Source organism: Physella acuta, unplaced genomic scaffold, assembly GCF_028476545.2.
Source record: "Physella acuta isolate Inbredline_101_S28 unplaced genomic scaffold, ASM2847654v3 ptg001037l, whole genome shotgun sequence".
Taxonomy (NCBI): Eukaryota; Metazoa; Mollusca; class Gastropoda; family Physidae; genus Physella; species Physella acuta.
In genome coordinates, this window is record NW_026732554.1 from 168,540 (window position 1) to 190,083 (window position 21,544).

At 38.8% G+C, this 21,544-nt stretch overlaps 2 protein-coding genes across 2 annotated transcripts in view; both read left to right on the plus strand.

The window, feature by feature from the left end:
* The first annotated feature begins 19 nt into the window (after nucleotides 1-19).
* LOC131954885 (small ribosomal subunit protein uS5m) lies at nucleotides 20-4,942 on the plus strand. The gene is made up of 13 exons (XM_059318705.1): nucleotides 20-124; nucleotides 897-974; nucleotides 1,066-1,185; nucleotides 1,585-1,736; nucleotides 2,019-2,082; nucleotides 2,231-2,265; nucleotides 2,516-2,606; nucleotides 2,741-2,787; nucleotides 2,901-2,958; nucleotides 3,048-3,110; nucleotides 3,366-3,505; nucleotides 3,878-4,048; nucleotides 4,490-4,942. The coding sequence occupies exons 1-13, from the start codon at nucleotides 55-57 to the stop codon at nucleotides 4,664-4,666; spliced, it is 1,266 nt and encodes a 421-aa protein (XP_059174688.1). The 5' UTR covers nucleotides 20-54; the 3' UTR covers nucleotides 4,667-4,942.
* Nucleotides 4,943-6,412: 1,470 nt separating this feature from the next.
* Nucleotides 6,413-21,544, plus strand: part of LOC131954884 (thyrostimulin beta-5 subunit) — a 52,924-nt gene continuing 37,792 nt past the window's right edge. The window contains exon 1 of the mRNA XM_059318704.1: nucleotides 6,413-7,725. The gene's annotated coding sequence lies outside the window, so the exon portion shown is untranslated. The remainder of the gene's footprint in view (nucleotides 7,726-21,544) is intronic.

The following is a 21,544-nucleotide window of genomic DNA, read 5'->3' on the forward strand; positions in this document are numbered from 1 at the left end:
TAATGTTTCATGTATTATCCAATAGAATCGTTCTGAAATTAGTTGCCGAACAAAATGGCGACGTCCTACCTTATTCGTGCGGTCACATTGAAATCCAAATGTATTATAAACACCTTTGCAAAAGGCAAATACGATATTAGTTTTTAAAGTTTTAGAATTTAAGAAAATTTTCATTGCTCGATTATGACATAATAATATAATTGGTGTGGTATGGATGATTATGAATTATGAATGATGACGGTTTTGTTTTTTTACATTTTGGAGCTTCACGGTTTGGCTAGTCTCGATTCTAGATCTAGATCTAGATCTAGAATCTATTTTTCCAGTGTCAAAGTCTTCAGTCTAGCTACTCTAGAGTACTAGAGACATGGAGAGTCTCCAAGGCAAGCACAGCAAAGATACAGACCTTCATGAATAGATGCCTTAGACAGATACTGAAACTGAGATGGCAGGACAAAGTGCCGAACTTGGAACTATGGAGGAACTATGGAGGAAAGCTAGGCAGGAGCCTATAGGTGTGCAAATAAGAAGGAGGAAGTGGCGCTGGGTGGGTCACACACTGCGAAAGGCTCACACCAATGTTACACGCCAAGCGCTTGAGTGGAACCCCCAGGGAAAGCGGAAGAGAGGGCGCCCAAGACAGACCTGGAGGCGGAGTCTTCTTGAAGAACTGAAGCCAATAGGGATGTCTTGGGAGATGTCAAAATTAATAGCCGAGGATAGGAAGAAATGGAAGGAAATGGTGGAGGCCCTATGCTCCATAAGGAGCAAAGAGGACTAAGAAGAAGAAGAAGACAAATTTTGCATTGTTACAATAACATTAGGCCTATAGCTTAAAGACCAGTAATAATATTTATGTATTAAAAAATTATAGGCCTACTTACATTTTATTTCAGAAAAATGTGTCAGTTTGTTCAAACCTTCTGTTTCCTGTCTATTGATTAGCAGAAGTTACACCAGTTTTGTAAAATCAGGTCAGTTTAAGTTAAGTTAATAAAAGGTATATTCTTTCTTATTGTTGTTTATTAAATTCACTATTGACTGTTTTATCCTTCCTTCCAACAGTGTCCGCAGATCAATTATGGTTGGGTGTTACTAGTGTTAGCAATGCTGGAAGAAAACGAGGCCGTGCTCGAAATGTCAAAAGAAAAGTTGATCTCAATAGGGGTCAGCGAATTGGAGTTGGTAAGATCCATTGTTAAAAGCATAAAATAGTCCTGATGCAGTACGCTTAAAGTAAATTTAAATGGTTCATCAAAAAAATTAACCAAACGATAAAGATTGTGATCAAGGTTAAGTATGGATTTGCTACAATAGCAAAAACATAACTTTTATTTTAAAAAATACCAAATAAATTTATAATTACTATTGTTTTTAAGTAATATTAGTATTTTGTTATTGCTACATTTAAATACTAGTTTAGGGCACATATTATAAGTTTAATTTGCTCAAAACTAAAACAGTTACAATTTTTTTATCCACTTCAGTCTAGCTATTCCAAAGTTTGAAGTAAAATCTAATTTCTATTATATTTGTGATTTAACTTAATTATATTTGTGATATAATAATTTGCTGTTTTTCAAGGCAAGTCTGGTATGGTGTTCCCTGGCCTTACTGGTCCAGCTATTATGGGCAAACAAATTTTGAAAGTCCACACGCCAGAGAAGCAAGAAGCTGTAGAAACACAGACAGCACCAATACTAAAACATAAAAGGTTGAAAGTTCCAGCACTGCAGGTGCATTATTGACTTATTCATTTCATTATTTTTTTTAGTGCTTTGAATAGTTTTGCCCCTAGTTGATTAGTCAATGTCAGAATCTACTACATTCTTTTTAACATCCTGTAATTTATTATTGGGGTAGAAATGAAATTGAACCTGTGATAGAAATTTTCAGTTAACCTTTGTGTTAAATCAATAGTTGATGTAAAACGTACCAGTTCAGACATCGTAGAATAAGTTACCTATTTTGATAGCATATTAAACTTTTCAATAAATATTGCTGGCTATTATTCACAGAGAGGCTACAGTGGTAGGAAATTTCCTGGAACTAGCATAGGTCCTCCGGATCCTATTAATGATTGTAAGTGATTCAGCTCATAAATATGCAGATTGTGTTTCATATTTAAAAAAAAGGATGAAACCATGTTTTTATTTGGTTTTTGGATTTTGTTTTAATTTAAACAAAAAAAGACAATTGAACATTTTCTCTAATAATTCTATCATTTCAGATGAATTTACTGGTTTTGACACCAAAGTTATAGAAGTAAGCACTATCTGATTCCTTTCTTCAATTATTTTCAAAATGTACAAAACCTTTTATTTAAATACACAAATAACTTTTAAAATAACCAAAAAGAAAGACATTGGTTTAAATGCAATAATGCTTGTTTTTGTATACAAGAGTTTAATTTTCTGTTATCAGAGAATTGTAGATCTACTCTACTTGAACTTCTTGTTACCTGTTTTCTAATACATGTCACTGACTTGCAATTGAAAACTATTTACCATTACAGTACAAAATGGTTGCTCACATGACAGGAAATCATGGCAGAAAATCCAGAATAAGTGCTCTAGTAGTCACAGGAAATGGTGCTGGTCTTGCTGGTAAGCCTTTAGTTCACTCTCTAGTGAGAGAGGACAGAGTATTTTTTTAAAAGCAAATGTTCAAATTCTGTAACTGTAAACTTGTGATGTTGAAGTTATTACACATGTTAAATTAACATTCTAATCATTTGCAGGTTTTGCATTGGCAAAAGCACCAACTGGGAAAGGAGCTTTGAGAAAGGTTTGAATTTAGTTTACTGTATGAGTAAACAACTTGCTTTTGTTTTTTAAAGCATTGTGTTTATCTATTTTAAAAAAAAAAAAATAATAGTTTCTTTTTAAAAATGTTTTCAGGCCAAGAATATGGCAGCTCAACGTCTGCAGTATTTTGAAAGATTTAACAATCATACTGGTTAGTATGTTCAAAAATAAAAGTTTTAGTTTTCCTTTAAATGTATTTCCACACCAAAGTTGAGTTTGTTGAAACGTTTTTTCCCCCAGTATTTCATGACTTTGCTGTAACGGAGGGAAAAACAACAATTTTTGTTCAGAAAAGACCTGAAGGTACAGTCTATTTACAACTTGCCTTTTAATTAGGATCATGTTTTTTTGCCTTTTAATTAGGGTCATGTTCCTTTCACTTGCAAGAAAGCTTACATGTATACATTGTTTAATCTTTGTTTTCACTGTCTTAAATAATAGAGTAATGTAGCTTAAATTAAGTTAACAATGTACGTTGATAAAAGATCATTCTTTACCACTCAATAAAGGGTGAGATAGTTTTTTTTCTAAAATGCAAATGATGTGCTTTTTTCTAAGGCTATGGCCTGATCTGCCATCGTGTGATCAAGACAATGTGTGAAGTCATTGGGATTAAGGACCTCTATGCTAAAACTGAAGGCAGGACTGGTAACATTCAGAATCTAACTAAAGCCTTCTTCAGAGGTCTCATGGAGCAGGTGAGAATAATGCTTCATTCTAGAGTATGTTATCATGGAACAAGTGAGAATAGTGCTCCTATTTAGTGCATGTTATTATAGATTAGGTGACAAAAGTGTTCAATTTTAGTGCATGTTATAGTTGATTTCCATGTCTAGAAAACATTTTATGTTTATTTAGTATTTAAGTGTTTAAACATTATTTGTGTGTTTTAATAAATACATATTTAAAACAAAAATAATTTGTAATTAACCTTAGATTGTGGGACTTGTAACCATTTAGATGTTAAAAAAGTTTAATGCTATTTTTATATGACCCCTGTGGTAAATTTTAAGTTTAGACCCCAATACATGGTGCAGACCAACACCTGAATAAAGAACTTTACATTTTAGGAGACTCACCAACAGCTGGCCGACCGGATGCGTTTAAATGTGGTGGAGTATAGGCCAGAGCTGGAGAACCTGCCCATTCCTGTAGCCAGACCTAGTGATGGACAGACAAGGCCAGACCCCATCAAAGATGACAGCTTTGAGTTTGATAACTTGTACTACAAAGATGGGAGGGTAAGGAATGGATTGTCGTGTTGTTTATGATAGCCCAAGCCAGTGATATGCTCGTTCTGTCCAACCCCACAGTATGTGGCTAATTAAGCAAAGGACTTTATTTTATTTACATCTGATTGTTTTTGACATTTTTTGTTGTTGTGATAATTAGTAGACATTTAATAGCCAACAAATTATAACTAGCTGTATTAGATCTTCAGTAGCAAATTTAATGTTAATGTTAAGATGTTTGATATTATCAATATGAGACTTTAAATAGGAGTGAAAAAGATCGACTCTACCTATTATTAATGATGTAAGACTAATACTGTTCACTTGTTTGGTTAGGAACACAGGAATTTCTTCAGGCTCCTAATTCATTAAATTCATATTTGAATTTGAAGATTTTTTTTTTATATCCTTGGTGTAATAAGTGATATTTTGCCACCCATCATTTTTTAGATTCCTCTAAAGAAGTTTGTCGACCCTCTAGCAAAGTTAAAGCTGCCGTCCACTGTCAGATACTTGGCTCTGAAACACAAAGAGAGGAACCAGGAGCACAGCCGGTACATGAGGATGGTGACAGGGGTGGAGCCTTCACCAGAAGAGATAAGGCAGCGCTTGAAGCCACTCAAGTAGGGCGGGGTATAGGTGTCATAGGGATTTGATTGATACAGGACAACTGTTTTCTTATGAAGGATGGAAGAATTGGCTGTTGATGTGATTGGTTCGTTATTTATGTTGATAAACTGTCATAGACTGGTAGTATAGAAGCAACATGGGATGCTACTCATTTGCCATTGGATGTTTCTTGTGAAAATTATGTTCTTGGAGAATAATTTGTGTAATGAAAAAATTGTTACAGTAGGTATTTTTGTTACATAAAATGTGTATAATAAAGCATACTTTGTAAATTTATGAAGATGTAAACTTATACTTATTCCAACCCTGCTTGTCTTAATTACTTTGATTTTATTTGGTGCTGTTTGTCATAACTGCTGCTTTGTACCAAATCTTAAGGGGGTTGATTAGGTATGTGGTAGAACTGTGACAATCTTCCATCTAGTATTGAGTTATTAATCTGTAGTCTTGCATTATTTAAAACTATATCCATTGATCTTTTCAAACTATATAACAGCAATTTGTATAGTGTAAGTAAAAGAAAAATACCCAGAGGGTTTAAGATCCTGAAGGTAAACATTGGCTGGTTAGACTGTAAACTTAACCAACACAAATGTTCATATAAAGAGAGTGGGGTTAATCTCAAGGGTCAAGCTACATTGAATTGAATGGTCAGTGGTCTTAACAATTTTGGGAGAGTGGATTGATGGGTCATCTCATGCAATAAAAAATTCTCCTAAGCTTCTGGTATCACACAGTTGCACTCAGCCTTTGTTAGTTTGGAAACAGGCTGGTGCTAGGGGGTGGCTTAGTGTCTCTCCCCCCCCCCCCCCCCATCCATTACCAAACAAAATCAGAGAAAACAAAATCAGTGGACAACGTGTTTTGTACTTAATTTTTAATTACATATTTGTTGTATTACTATGAACGGATCTCGGGAGCTATAGGGACACTCAGCCAATCTCCTCCACCCAAACATAATTTTACAGCCCCCGTCCCCCAACAATTGAAATATAAAAGTCTAGACGCGCTATGGTGATAGATTGATGTAATTATTTTCCTAATACAACTGAAGCATATTTTTAAAAGCGCTCGTGAAATATCACAAGCAATTATAATCCGCAATACGTGCTGTAATTTCATGGTTGTTTCCCCTTGATCGTTTTAAAGATTTTTTTTTCTCCAACTCGTTAGTGGAGGGGAGGGTAAAAGTGAAGTACCCTTTACGAACCTGATGATCCATGTTCTAGGTAAAGTAGAGTTCACCTGTTTCTGTGACCTCGAAGAAGAGTTTCTTCCAGGCACCCCTCCCCCGAAAGAAATGGAATTTAGAAAAAAAAGTCTGGAAGAAAAAATGTTAAGAAGGGATAGTGTGGTCAGCACCCGTGGAGGCGGGCTAGGTAAACGATGACGTAACGCATGCATTATTTAGCCGACAGGTAAACGTCATTTAAACCACCTCAAGTGATGCCTTCCTTGATTTTCTCTAGTTTCTAATGTGATATAGATCTATATTAGAATACAAATTGAATGTATTGTAAAATAAAATAAAACCCAATTTACATGTGATTTTATCATCTCTAAGATACTTAAAATTCTGCTCAGAGTCGGTCAGAATAAAAAAAAAAAGGTTTTTTTACAGTGTGGCATGTATCGATTATCAGACGAACGGTATCGACCATCAACCAATGAAATCGTAGCTGGTGACACGACATAAAAAGGCGAGAGAAAATGGAGGCGTCCTAAGGCGTAGGACGTCGCGCGCTGGCTCGAATTATGACGCAAACTTTTCCCAGATTGGAGCTGTTCAGAGTCGCGATTGTCAGTGAGCGCCACCAACTACGGCGAGGGGAAACAATCCGATTTGTATTACACAGTGAATGTTTAAAAATATATTTCGTGACGTCACGTCGAATTGCGGAGCCACGAAAGTTTTTAAAGCCGTCGTCTGATTGAGGAGAGGCGGCATTTTCGGTAATCTGCTATCAATATACCACCACTTTAAGTACGTAAAGTCAAGTGGCAGGTAGTTTTAAAGTTTCACTTAAAGATTAACTTTTTCTAAAATTTATAAAACTGCAAACAATATTAACTTAAACAAATTTTAAGAAAAAAGTTTTGAAAAACGAAAAAGTAAAATAAAAAAAATAAAACTCGACAAAAATAGGCGGATTTTGAAATAGCAGCAAATGTTATAATCAATAGAAAGTTATCTGTGTTGAGAAATCTAAATTTTGTAGCAAATTGACTGAAATTTTTGCGAGGCCAACTAGACATTTTAATTGTGTTCACTGGTTATTACATCCATTTAAAATCAAGATTTGAAAGTGCTTTGTGCTGGAGGAAACAAATTGTGATAGAGTCTAGACAGGAGTTGAGAGTATTCTCGATTCTGTAATCAGCGGTGTCATCTGCGCATCACAAACAGCGCATCAACAACAAACAGCGAAGCATGACTGGCCAGTTTTTTTAACATTTAAATGGAGTTTATCGCGGCATCGCGGTCTTTCAGAAATCTGTGAAGTGGATGATTTTCATTGAATATTTATCTACAGTTAAAATATCTAAAGATACTTTTGTGATCCTAAAATAATATTTGCTCACAAAATTTTTGTAGCAAGTGATTATTAAATAATAAACTCAACTTTTTAGGGATAAATACGCGTTTAAAATATTTTCAACAGTTGCATTATTAGCGCAGGTAGTATTTTGCTAACAAAGATACAGTGACACATTTATTGTTAATTTTGGTTTTAAGTCTAATTAAAATAACTGCCCCAGAAAGTAATACACTTTAGGTATCCATTTAGATTTAACTTGAGCTCCATTGAATCGATCTAGTCCAACCAGTTTTTAGCTGAGATAAAGTAAGCAGACATAGCTAGGATCAAGGCACAGTATGCTAGGCGCTGAGGTAGCGGGTCTTGGAGCTACCGACTTGGTCTAGCTGGGACATGAACCCAGTACACACACAATTCTCCCCCACACACTCTCAGCTCCTGATTTGCTCCGGACAGCGTGACGTCACACCGTGTTTCAGACATATCCTCGGGTCTCGAACACCAGGGCGCATGCAGGTAAGGCTGACGTCATCACATCGTCATCTTAGTCTTAGTCTTACCTTTAGTTTCAATCATCACACCCCTAATTCCTACCATTATCTCAGCCACACCCCCTATCCTTATCATTATGTTAGCCACACCCCTATCTCCTAGCGTCTCCCCAACCATACCAACACTTCCTACCATTATCTTAGCGATACCCCTAATTCCTAGCATTGCGTTAGCCATACTCCAAATTCCTGGCATCAATTTAACCACAACCCTAATTTCTATAATCATCTTTCTTTTACAGCTAGTTTCTAGCGCCATCTTAGCCATACCTACAATTTCTAGCGTAATCTTAGCCATACCTACAATTTCTAGCGTAATCTTAGCCATACCCCGGAATCCAAGCGTCACCTTAGATATATACCCTTGGTTCGTAGAAAGATTATTTAATTATTATGCCTATATTTTCTTCTTTGTTTAACAGAGGTTATTTAATCAAGCTAGTATCCGCATCCATCCTTAATTACTTGAACTGTTTACAAATAGCTAGGCCTAACTTAGAATTTAAAAAGCTTTTGCCACATTTCCCCATCTGTATTTCTGCTGTGTCAGAAGTAAGCAGATGAGTGTCACGCCAGCTGTAGATATTGACCAACCGTCTTAACGCTGGGCAAGTACGACCCATGCTGCGTGATATCTCACAATCCACTCGCAAGTCAGTCCCGCAGTTAATGCTTTCTGGCAGCCGCTTGTTGTTCTACTACACTAATGCACCTTTTATTTTTCGCGAGGGTCTCAACAAGAACCTGTAGAAAAACGTGTAGTCAACACGATGGTTATAGAACAATAACAGGTGGTCTTAGAACATCAACACACGTTCAAAGAAACTAACCAATGGTTCTAGAACACTAATCGATAGTTCTAGAAATTCCACAACTGTTTTCCTTATTTGGGTTTGCTCCAAACTAAAGCAGACAAAACCAGATTCCCCCACCATGTTGACATAGACACAAGTAAATTACTCAATGAGTGGCAGGGGGGGGGGGCTCTCAATTTATTGAATTTAAATTAAATACTGCTTCCTAGGGCCTTTTCAAAACAGCAGCACAAACAATACCGCAACAAAAACAATACCACAACAAAAACAATACCGCAACAAAAACAATACCGCAACAAAAACAATACCGCAACAAAAACAATACCGCAACAAAAAACAAAACCGCAACAAAAACAATACCGCAACAAAAACAAAACAGATATGTTTATCTGTTTATTCCTTATTTCTCCTGGTTTGGTATCATATAATGTTTTCCTGGATTACTTGCCCGGGAAACGCAAACACGAGAAACAGGTTCAGCTTTCTGTTGAACATATTTCCAATAGTACAGCCAAGTAAATAAAATGATGTCAATAAACACAACACCACGTAGACAAATATGTAGGCAACCACATAACACCACGCAAATATGTAGGCAACCATACACCACCACGTAGACAAATATGTAGGCAACCATACACCATCACGCACATATTAAAGCAACTCGATGTAAAACCAAACAGAGAACTTACAAGAAGTAACGCAAAACCTCGCGGCCTTTAAATCTTCTGTTGAAACCTTACACTGTATTAGCTTAACTTTCAGTTTCTATTGCAACATTTTTCCAAATGTAAAAAAAAAAATGTATAAAATATCTTAGGCTACATCTATAATGTTTTTTTTTGGAAAGTGTAAAATATAGGCCGCATATTTAGTTAAAAAAACACATCATACGAGTAAGAAGGGATAACCGGAGATTTAAAGTGAAAATGTTTTTTTCGAATACCTCAGACAAAACTTCAGAAGTGTGTATCGTTTGATTTTGTTCCCTAATATGCCGAGTACTCGATACCAGAGATATCGCCTACAGTGACGTGTGTATCGTTTGATTTTGTTCCCTAACATGTCCAGTACTCGATACCAGAGGTATCGCCTACAGTGACGTGTGTATCGTTTGATTTTGTTCCCTAACATGTTGAGTACTTGATACCAGAGATATCGCCTACAGTGACGTGTGTATCGTTTGATTTTGTTCCCTAACTTGTTGAGTACTCGATACCAGAGATATCGCCTACAGTGACGTGTGTATCGCTTGATTTTGTTCCCTAACATGTTGAGTACTCGATACCAGATATATCGTCTACAGTGACATTTCCCCTAAAAAATTATAAGACAACACATTCTCTACTGGTCCAAAGAGTAAATTACTTCTTATGGTATTTATGTCGCTCTAATACAAGTAAAATGATTTGATCTGTCCCATATAAACATTTAGCGGTACATAACCAGTAAGAACTAGTTACGTCGTATCTTAATTTTTTTTAGAGATAAAAATGACTGAAACGTGTAAACTTTTGAATATGGAGAGCGATTTTTAAAATTTGTCGTCTGTGGTCTTGCTGTACATTCTGGTGCCCGGGCGAAGTTCGGCGCCATCTTTTGTTGGAAGATGTACATTTTTTGTGTGTGAACAGGCTTCACTCTCCCACCCCCGCCCACTCATCTCTCACCCCACGTTGGTGTCACTCCCCCACCCCCGCAATCTCATCACCCACACACTGTTGTCCCTCAAACACCCCCGCCTCTCTTGTCTCTCCCCACACTGTTGTAACTCACCCCCACACACTGTTGTCACTCACCCCCACACACTGTTGTCACTCACCCCCACACACTGTTGTCACTCACACCCTCCCCCACCCCACCTATCTCACCCCCACACACTGTTGTCACTCACACCCTCCCCCACCCCACCTATCTCACCCCCACACACTGTTGTCACTCACACCCTCCCCCACCCCACCTATCTCACCCCCACACACTGTTGTCACTCACACCCTCCCCCACCCCACCTATCTCACCCCCACACACTGTTGTCACTCACACCCTCCCCCACCCCACCTATCTCACCCCCACACACTGTTGTCACTCACACCCTCCCCCACCCCACCTATCTCACCCCCACACACTGTTGTCACTCACACCCTCCCCCACCCCACCTATCTCACCCCCACACACTGTTGTCACTCACACCCTCCCCCACCCCACCTATCTCACCCCCACACACTGTTGTCACTCACACCCTCCCCCCGCCCCACCTATCTCGCCGCCCCACACTGTTGTCACTCACCCACTCCCGCCCCACTTATCTTCCCCCCCCCCCCCCCACATACACACAAATTGTAGTCACTCACCCACCCCCGTCCCACTTATCTCCCCCCCCCCCACACACTGTTGTCACTCACCCACTCCCGCCCCACTTATCTCGCCCCCCCCACACACACAAATTGTAGTCACTCACCCACCCCCGCCCCACTTATCTTCCCCCCCCACATACACACAAATTGTAGTCACTCACCCACCCCCGCCCCACTTATCTTCCCCCCCCCCACATACACACAAATTGTAGTCACTCAACCACCCCCGCCCCACTTATCTTCCCCCCCCCCCTACATACACACAAATTGTAGTCACTCACCCACCCCCGCCCCACTTATCTTCCCCCCCCACATACACACAAATTGTAGTCACTCACCCACCCCCGCCCCACTTATCTTCCCCCCCCCCCCCACATACACACAAATTGTAGTCACTCACCCACCCCCGCCCCACTTATCTTCCCCCCCCCCCACACACACATTGTAGTCACTCACCCACCCCCGCCCCACTTATCTTCCCCCCCCCCCCCCCCCACATACACACAAATTGTAGTCACTCACCCACCCCCGCCCCACTTATCTTCCCCCCCCCCCCCACACACACACATTGTAGTCACTCACCCACCCCCGCCCCACTTATCTTCCCCCCCCCACACACACATTGTAGTCACTCACCCCCTCCCGCCCCACTACTCCTAACATTACTTCTATGTCTTAAACAATACGTGTTTAAACTATTTACTCCTCGAGACAGATTGATTCTATAACTACAGAAGCAGAGACGGGTAAAATATTTATAGGAACATGACGAATTGCAACTGGAGTAGCTCCCCTTGTCTGCACTATTTTTAGTGTCGACCTGTCGTTAACTGTAGTTTACGTGGACATACGGAGTCATGTTTTCTTGTAAGTGTTTGGTAGATGCAAGGGCTTGCCTGCTGCAAGGGGCCCCGTTGTTTAGGGTTCTTATATTGTATCTTCTGTGCGATATCATAGATCTCATTTCTTGCTTTGTCTTTAATTTGACTACATGAAAGGCATCCAACAAAATAACTGTCTATCATAGACCCGTCCGTTAAGTCAGGCTTGTTATCAGGGGCGGAACTACAGTGCCGCCAGACCCCGCAATGCGGGGGGGCCCACGCCATTTAGGGGCCCACGGCTGACCATAAAAAAAATTGTTATAGTTAAAAAAAAATTCTTGCATTTTTGACTTAATGTTTGTTTTGTAAACAAGATTACCGTAGCTGCGGTTGGATTATCTTTATTCTATATACACCACCCCACGTTCATTTTTCCTTCGTTTTTAAACCACTGTGAAAGCCGAGTCCTCTTTCTCCTACAATCAAACTTCTCAAAGATAAGCAAACGTTTAAACAACTTTCGTGACTTATTTCCCTTTTTTACTTTCTCGTATATACGTAGTATAGAGAAAGTATTGTAATCGTGCAAAAAAAAAAAATCGAGATTTTTACAAATCTCGACGTTTTACACCTCACTGATACGGAAAAACATAATTTTGCAATCTTGTCCGTATGTCTGTGTGTGTGTGTGTGTCTGTCTGTGTGTGTGTCTGTCCGTGTGTAAACACGATAACTTGAGTACCGTTACAGCTAGGTTGATGAAATTTCATATATAAGTATTTTATCAAAATCGTAGATCCGTATCAACTTTTGAGCGATTTCCGATAACCGGAAGTGGTACTTTTCCTACTTTGAATTTTTCAAAAGCCTATAACTTGAGTACTATTTCAGATAGATAAATGAAATTTCACATGTAAGTAAAAAATCTAATTCTCTACCTTCTGTTAAATTTTGAGTAATTTCCGTTGACTGGAAGTAGTAATTTACGCTACTTCCGATTTCTCAAAAAACTAATGTAAATTTTTAAAGTACTAATAATATTGCGCACTATTATACGCGTTTTTATTCGGCGTTTGCTTGGTGCGCAATGTTTTTTTTATGAGATTCTATTCTATTTTTACAAGCTTTTATTTAACTCACTTCCTCTGTCTGTCGTCAGTCGTCAGTCTAGACGGAAACGCAGGAGTGAAAATTCGGACAGTTCTACTTGACCTACACGATTCACAGTTGGCACGTGGGTCAAGACATGAAGACAATGCAATCTGAAACTAAATTTGACTTAATTGGATGCCTAATTGATTTTTTATGAATTAATTAAAATTTGGACCGAATTAGTAGGCATGTCTAGCCAACCACACCACACGCGTCATCAATAGCTGCGCCATCAAGACCACGTAATGGCTGCGTTCAAAAACCATTGCGCGCCTACTGAACGTGATATTCAGTAGGCGCGCAATGGTTTTTAGTCATGTAACTCTATTGTAGATAAAACATGTAAAGTACTGAAAAAAAATTCATAAAAAACGTTTTAATAACAAGCTTTTATGTAATGATGCACTAAAAAGTAGAAAATAAATTATAGACTACTATTTAAATAACTATAAAGAAAAGCGTGGGTGTCTTCCTTAACATTAGTAAAGGTATCCAATAGATACTAAAGTGACCCACGCTTTTCTTTATAGTTATTTAAATAGTAGTCTATAATTTATTTTCTACTTTTTAGTGCATCATTACATAAAAGCTTGTTATTAAAACGTTTTTTATGAATTTTTTTAAAAGTTTAAGTATTTAAAATGGATTAAAAATCATAACTATATCCCCAGTTACCATCCCCTGTTGTTTTATATAAGAATATTCGAGAAAGTTTAGGGGAGATCACTACCGGTTTATTTTTAAATAGTCAAATAGTGATACTCATAAGCCTCTTTTTAATAGATTTGTACTAAACAAATTAAAAAGCAATTACTTCTCTTTGTTATTATTTGTTTATAAATTACTTACTAAAGAATGACACTGTATAAAAAGAAAATGTATTTAAAATTAATAAAACAAATACAAAAAAACATAAAAATAAACATGACACGAGACACCATTATTTACAGAAAGCTTTCATGTTTTATATTCTTTTGACCGATATGATGATAAAGGACTTACGACAGACATAATAAATAACTGCTTTTCACAAAACAGACTAATGCACTTACACACATGACATGATGTTGTAATTTGTTTTAATTAACAAAAACCCACGTATTTCTCAAAACACGAACAGGCTAGCAATAAGTATCCTATGTTCGTATTTTGTGTTTGAGTATATATATATATATATATATATATATATATATATATATATATATATATATATATATATATATATATATATATATATATATATATATATATATATATATATATATATATATACATATATAGGCCTATATATTTATATGGATGGGGGGCCTAAAAAATTTTTTTGCGGGGTGGCCCCTTTTTTCTAGTTCCGCCACTGCTTGTTATGGGGGAAGTGATGGAATAAGATGACAGCATTTGGGGAGGCTTATTGTCGGCGGTCCTTTATATTTGAACTTATAAAAATTCACCTGAATCTCGCTGACAAGATATACAAGCCCAGCTATGTAAGAGTTGCTGGCGGGGACAGGACAGGCGTGGGATAGACTGACGGGCAGACAGCACGAGAATACTTCAACTGGAGGGTCAGGACATGGGCCATATACATATGGGTGGCCATGTCAGTGGGCATAAGGCTACAACATCAGGCTAACATGTACAGAATACAACACCAGGCTATAACATACATGCTACAACATCAGTCTACCGCATACATTCTACAACATCAGGAGACAACATCAGCCTAATATACACATAATACAACATCAGTCTAACATACACATAATACAACATCAGGCTAACATACACATAATACAACATAAGTCTAACATACACATAATATAACATCAGGCTAACATACACAGAATACAACATCAGGCTAACATACACAGAATACAACATCAGGCTAACATACACATAATACAACATAAGTCTAACATACACATAATACAACATAAGTCTAACATACACATAATATAACATCAGGCTAACATACACAGAATAGAACAGCAGGCTACCCTACATTTAATATTGAGGCTACCTCACACACAATACAACAGCAGGCTACCTCACACACAATACAACAGCAGGCTACCTCACACAAAATACAACAGCAGGCTACCTCACACACAATACAACATCAGGCTACCTCACACACAATACAACATCAGGCTACCTCACACACAATACAACAGCAGGCTACCTCACACACAATACAACATCAGGCTACCTCACACACAATACAACATCAGGCTACCTCACACACAATACAACAGCAGGCTACCTCACACACAATACAACATCAGGCTACCTCACACACAATACAACATCAGGCTACCTCACACACAATACAACAGCAGGCTACCTCACACACAATACAACATCAGGCTACCTCACACACAATACAACATCAGGCTACCTCACACACAATACAACAGCAGGCTACCTCACACACAATACAACAGCAGGCTACCTCACACACAATACAACAGCAGGCTACCTCACACACAATACAACAGCAGGCTACCTCACACACAATACAACAGCAGGCTACCTCACATAGAATGCAACAGCAGGCTACCATTCTACAACATTTAAACAAAACATATAAACGGCAATCAAGCTACTAATCATGTAGCAACATACTCCAGCCAACAGGAGAAGAACATGAGAAATTTCAGACACCTAACATTTTTGTAGAGAATTATAGGCAACTTCCTTTTAGGTCTTCTGAATAAAACACGCTGCCCTCGAAGTTTGTTGTTTAATTAGTTGCTTGTCCTTGATATCTTATTCGATTACTCTCCTTAAATAATTAAATATGGCCACATTATTGACGTTTAAACGTGTTTTTACCACGAGGCGTCGACGGGATCAGAATTGTGAGGTTTCATGTCCGGGTACTAGTTGAAGTCGCCATTAAAGCTGATTGTTTCCGTTTAACTTACAAATTATCGCTTCCATTAAAACTGTGGTTAGTGAGACATGCTAGTGAGTCCATTAAGCAAACATTATCTGTTAATACGCAACTCACGACGTAGTGTTTATGTTTTGGTGGATGGATTCAGCAAATGGGTCGATACATTGGTTTCTGGTGTAGTTAGCATAACACAAGGACTGGTCAGCTGACCATTTAGGACGCAGGCCAGAGATAGTTTCTCCAACTGTCCCCATTGGTAAGCCACCTTTTTTGTGGTAGTTTCCCAACTGTCCCCAGTGGTAACCCACCTTGCTTGTGCTAGTTTCTCCAACTATCTCCAGTGGTAACCCATCTTTCTTGTGCTAGTTTCTCCAACTGTTCCCTGTGGTAACCCATCTTTCTTGTGCTAGTTTCTCCAACTGTCCCCAGAGGTAACCCATCTTTCTTGTGCTAGTTTCTCCAACTGTCCCCAGCGGTAACCCACCTTGCTTGTGCTAGTTTCTCCAACTATCCCCAGTGGTAACCCATCTTTCTTGTGCTAGTTTCTCCAACTGTCCCCAGTGGTAACCCATCTTTCTTGTGCTAGTTTCTCCAACTGTCCCCAGCGGTAACCCACCTTGCTTGTGCTAGTTTCTCCAACTATCCCCAGTGGTAACCCATCTTTCTTGTGCTAGTTTCTCCAACTGTTCCCTGTGGTAACCCATCTTTCTTGTGCTAGTTTCTCCAACTGTCCCAATTGGTAAGCCATCTTTCTTGTGCTAGTTTCTCCAACTGTCCCCAGCGGTAACCCATCTTTCTTGTGCTAGTTTCTCCTGTGGTAACCCATCTTTCTTGTGCTAGTTTCTCCAACTGTTCCCTGTGGTAACCCATCTTTCTTGTGCTAGTTTCTCCAACTGTTCCCTGTGGTAACCCATCATTCTTGTGCTAGTTTCTCCAACTGTCCCCTGTGGTAACCCATCTTTCTTGTGCTAGTTTCTCCAACTGTCCCCAGTGGTAACCCATCTTTCTTGTGCTAGTTTCTCCAACTGTTCCCTGTGGTAACCCATCATTCTTGTGCTAGTTTCTCCAACTGTCCCCAGCGGTAACCCATCTTTCTTGTGCTAGTTTCTCCAACTATCCCCAGTGGTAACCCATCTTTCTTGTGCTAGTTTCTCCAACTGTCCCCAGTGGTAACATATCTTTCTTGTGCTAGTTTCTCCAACTGTTCCCTGTGGTGTCCATTCCCCCCTTTTGTCCACAGACAAAGCGGAAGCTAAAATTAATTAATGAGCAACTCTTTGTAAACATACTTCAGTATGACTTTATAATATGTTGGCCTATATCTCATATTGTCGGTCTGTAAGCGTTGGAGAATCGAAATTTGATGATTTAGAAAATGAAAACGAGATAACGATTTTTTATTTTTTAAAACAAACTGTTTCAAGTCTTTGAAAATTGCGAAATAAAATGTCATGAATTATATAGGTGGTGCACTTGTTTAACTTGTCTAGATCTAATTTCGTCAATTTGTTTGGCCATTTCCAAACAACTTTTTGTTCATAATGTTCATATTTCTAAAAATGTTTAAAACATATTTTGAACATTTCTATCAAAACTGTCCCCATTATTCTTAAGACCCACTTGACAGGAAAAACATCTAATATGACAAACATTGAACATGACAAACAAATGGTAGGACAAACATTTGGTAGGACAAACATATGGTAGGACAAACATGTGGTAGGACAAACAAATGGTAGGACAAACATATGGTAGGACAAACAAATGGTAGGACAAACAAATGGTAGGACAAACAAATGGTAGGACAAACATATGGCAGGACAAACATTTGGCAGGACAAATGTCCTACTTACTACTGTATGGCGAAAGCTGATTAATCAAAGTCCCTTGTCAATAATTAAATGATTAGTTTTGTCAAACAAACGAGCTTATTTACCCCCCCCCCCCCACCCCCATCCCCCACTTCCTACACCCCCACCCGCAGATTACAGCATGTCACACCCTCCAATCTTCTCTGACGGGCACATAAGCTGTTTCCTGACACGTCAATGAAAAAAATATTTTTTTTCTTTCCTTTTCTTTTCTTGTAATTCGTTGAAACAAAACGTGCTATGACGTAGGTGGTATGTCATTGTAGGTTTGAGCAAGAACAGAATAACTATGAATAAAATAAATATGAATGGAGTAACTGAATAGAATAAATATGAATAGAAAATAAGGAGTAGAATATAATAACAACGAGTTGCATTGTGGGAATATAATTCCGTGAGTGATAACTAAAGAAGAGACACACACGGGGTAAACATGATACATCTTAATGTGTTACTTGGTTTAGATACAACTCAAGACTCCTACACTATTGGAAGATACTACGACACCATCAACAAGATCCCTACAACATTTGAAGATACTACGACACCATCTACAAGACCCTACAACATTTGAAGATACTACGACACCATCAACCCCTACACTATTTGAAGATACTACGACACCATCGACAAGATCCCTACACTATTTGAAGATACTACGACACAATATACAAGATCCCTACACCATTTGAAGATACTACGACACCATATACAAGATCCCTACACCATTTGAAGATAATACGACACCATCAACAAGATCCCTACACCATTTGAAGATACTACGACACCATCAACAAGATAATTGACAAGACCACCCCCCCGCCCCTCGAATGAGACCTCCACACCTGGATGCTCACATCTTGGGCGAGAGTCCTTGCTACATTTACCCCCCCCCCCCCCCCCTCCTCCACCCACCGTCTTGGCGAGATCACAATTTTTTTTACATAAAATAGATTTAACGCTCAATTTGGAATCAACCATATTCCCCCCTCCTCCAAGCCTTGTCCCTAAGACCATTAACATAACCTCTGCCCACACCTATTTAATCCTCTTAAAAAAAAAACCTGCCTCTTATAGAAAAAGACAATTTCCTCTCCGATCCGCAGAGTTCGACGACACCTATTCTACTTAAAAAAACGAGCCCACCTTATTTCAGTACTACATGGATAAAACATTAATTTCAAGTACTTTTGTCTAGTCTAGGTCATCTCAAATAAGTTCACGATGAAAGATGAGTTTGAAAAAAAATGATTGCACTGTTCTGTCAGGATTAAAATAATCAATCATTTGCCAAGTTCATCTGCTTCCTAGTTATTTACTTGGTGCAGCGGTTCTCAATCTGATGACAACACGACTGGTCTAATTCATTTCGATTTTTTAAAGTAAATGATATTATATTACTTTTGTCTTAATCAAAAAAAAAAAATTAGGAAAAGAAAAAAGAATACTTACAATCAAAGGCAATATAACATACTATTGGTCTTTATACAGCTAAATATTTCACTACCTCTTCTACGATCGTGTTATAAATTCCGCAAGACCTAAGCTGCTACACCCATAAGATGCTGAACCCCTAAGATGCTTGACCCCTAAGATACTGAATCCCTAAGGTGTTGGACTCCTAAGGTGTTGGGCCCTTAAGATGTTGGACCCTTAAGATGTTGGACCCCTAAGGTGTTGGACCCTTAAGGTATTGGACTCCTAAGATGTTGGACTCTAAGGCGTTGGACCCCTAAGATGTTGGACCCCTAAGTTGCTGGACCCCTAACTTATTGCTATGCGGGCTGTTACACGAGACTCTCGGTCCAATACGTAAAGCCAGACAAATTAATTTACGAGAACATTCACTTCCACAGCTGTGTTCAGAAAGCTAATTACCCGACGTCAACAAAATACTTTTGGTAGATCTTGTTTCACAATCATTAGTAGTTAGTGACTGTGTCTAGCGAAGGCGTGTTTTAATTGTAACAGGAAGCTCTACAGCTTCAAGTTTGAAACCGCTTAGAACAACATCTGATACTTTGATTAACTTGGTCCCTCGGACCCTAGACTATAGCGTTGGTCTAAAGACCAGAAAATGACGGTAAATCGAAGGCACAATGGAACCTCTCTAGCATCCGACTTCTGGGAATATCATTGTATAAAAAGTTTAACCGGCAAAAATGGCGGAGGTGAATAAGACGTAGGCCAAAGTCTTGTCACAAACATTTGTATCCTAATTATCTTGATTTGTTACTAATTATCAAGGCTCTGATGAAAATAGGTTTTTCATTTCCTGATTCAACTAAAAAAATACTAAATTTGAAACGTTAGATTTGAGAACTAATTAGCAGAAAGGTTAAATATGTTTCTCCTGTGACTGACGTTACAGACTCATCAATTATTTATAATTAATTATAATCAATGTATTCTATGCGAGACGATTCTATTCTATTCTATGTTAATATATAAAACACATTTTCAAAAAGTAAACGAAAAACAAACACATCTTTGTTTTCTTTGAATAATGTTTTCATTTTGTTAATAAAAATGATAAAATAATGTAGGTATAACAAAAAAAAAGCGACAATGTAAAGTTCGCCTTTTGGGACATAAGGGGTCATCCATTTATGACGTCCACAATTATTTTGGATTTTGGACCCCCCCCCCCCCCCCCCCCAAACAAAAGTCCACATAATTCCCATAAGTCCCTTTTAAAAGTCCACACGCGTCTGCTAAAGTCATTTTTTTCGGACCCTCTCCCCCCCCCCCCGTGTGGATGTCATAAATGGATGAACCCTAACGATCCACAGTCAGATAAAGTAGAGTTCCTGTCTCTTAACCTCGGCATATAAAGGGAAGGTGTGGTCAGCGCTATGCTCAGCCGCCTTTACTTTCCCTAAAGTAAGTCAGGTACCCATCAAAGAATGTACTCAGGGACGTCCTACTGTTTTTTTTTGTCTGGACTAAGATTCATACTCGAGACCTTCGGGGTAGCAGTCGAGCGCTCTACCACTCTACCACGCCGCCCCCAACAATGCAGAATGGTGTGTATTATGTGCTAAGTGAGCCACTTGTTGTCACACGCGAGCATTGTCAGCCTACTTCACCTAGTTGCACACCTCTCTAAAGCTCCTTACACTGTGGGTGTATGACGTCACTCAAGTTGCGCACCGAGCGCACCACTCAGCACCGACCCACGCCATTCCACAGCCGGCGAGTAAGATGACAGTGTCAGTCACATGTCGGATAAGTTCTAAAAATGTGCCGGCCAGTCTCGTGGTGTGGGGGTTAAGCGTTTCAGCTGTCTGACGTAACATAAGCACAGCAGTTGTTGAGTGTCTCGAGCAGTTGTTGAGGGTCTAAAGCAGTGGTGGGTGTGATACAAAATGGTGGGTGTGATACAAATGGTGGGTGTGATACAAAATGGTGGGTGTGATACAAAATGGTGGACGTGATACAAATGGTGGATGTGATACAAAATGGTGGGTGTGTCACACTTTAGGTAGAGACACAAACAGAGATACTATTGACACATCTCGTCCAGTTAGTCTAACCACACGTGAAGTTTCGAGATTTGACGAGAGCGGGTACGTGTCAACTTCTGACAGGTTGTTACATCAGCAGCGACACTGTCAGCAGACGTCACCATCAACTTTCTTTCACAATACTTTGTGGGGTTGTTTTTTACTTGAACAATAGTATAAAAGCGCTTGTGGGTTCATTGGGGGAGGGGTGGAGGGTATACATTTTATGAAACAAGCAATGGAAAAAAGAATGAGTAACCACAAATTAAAAGGATAATAGAAGTATACAAGTATAATTTGGCACCTTAAGAGTAGGTTATTCACTTCTTCAAGAGTAGGTTAGATAACTCTTGCTTAAAGTAAGAT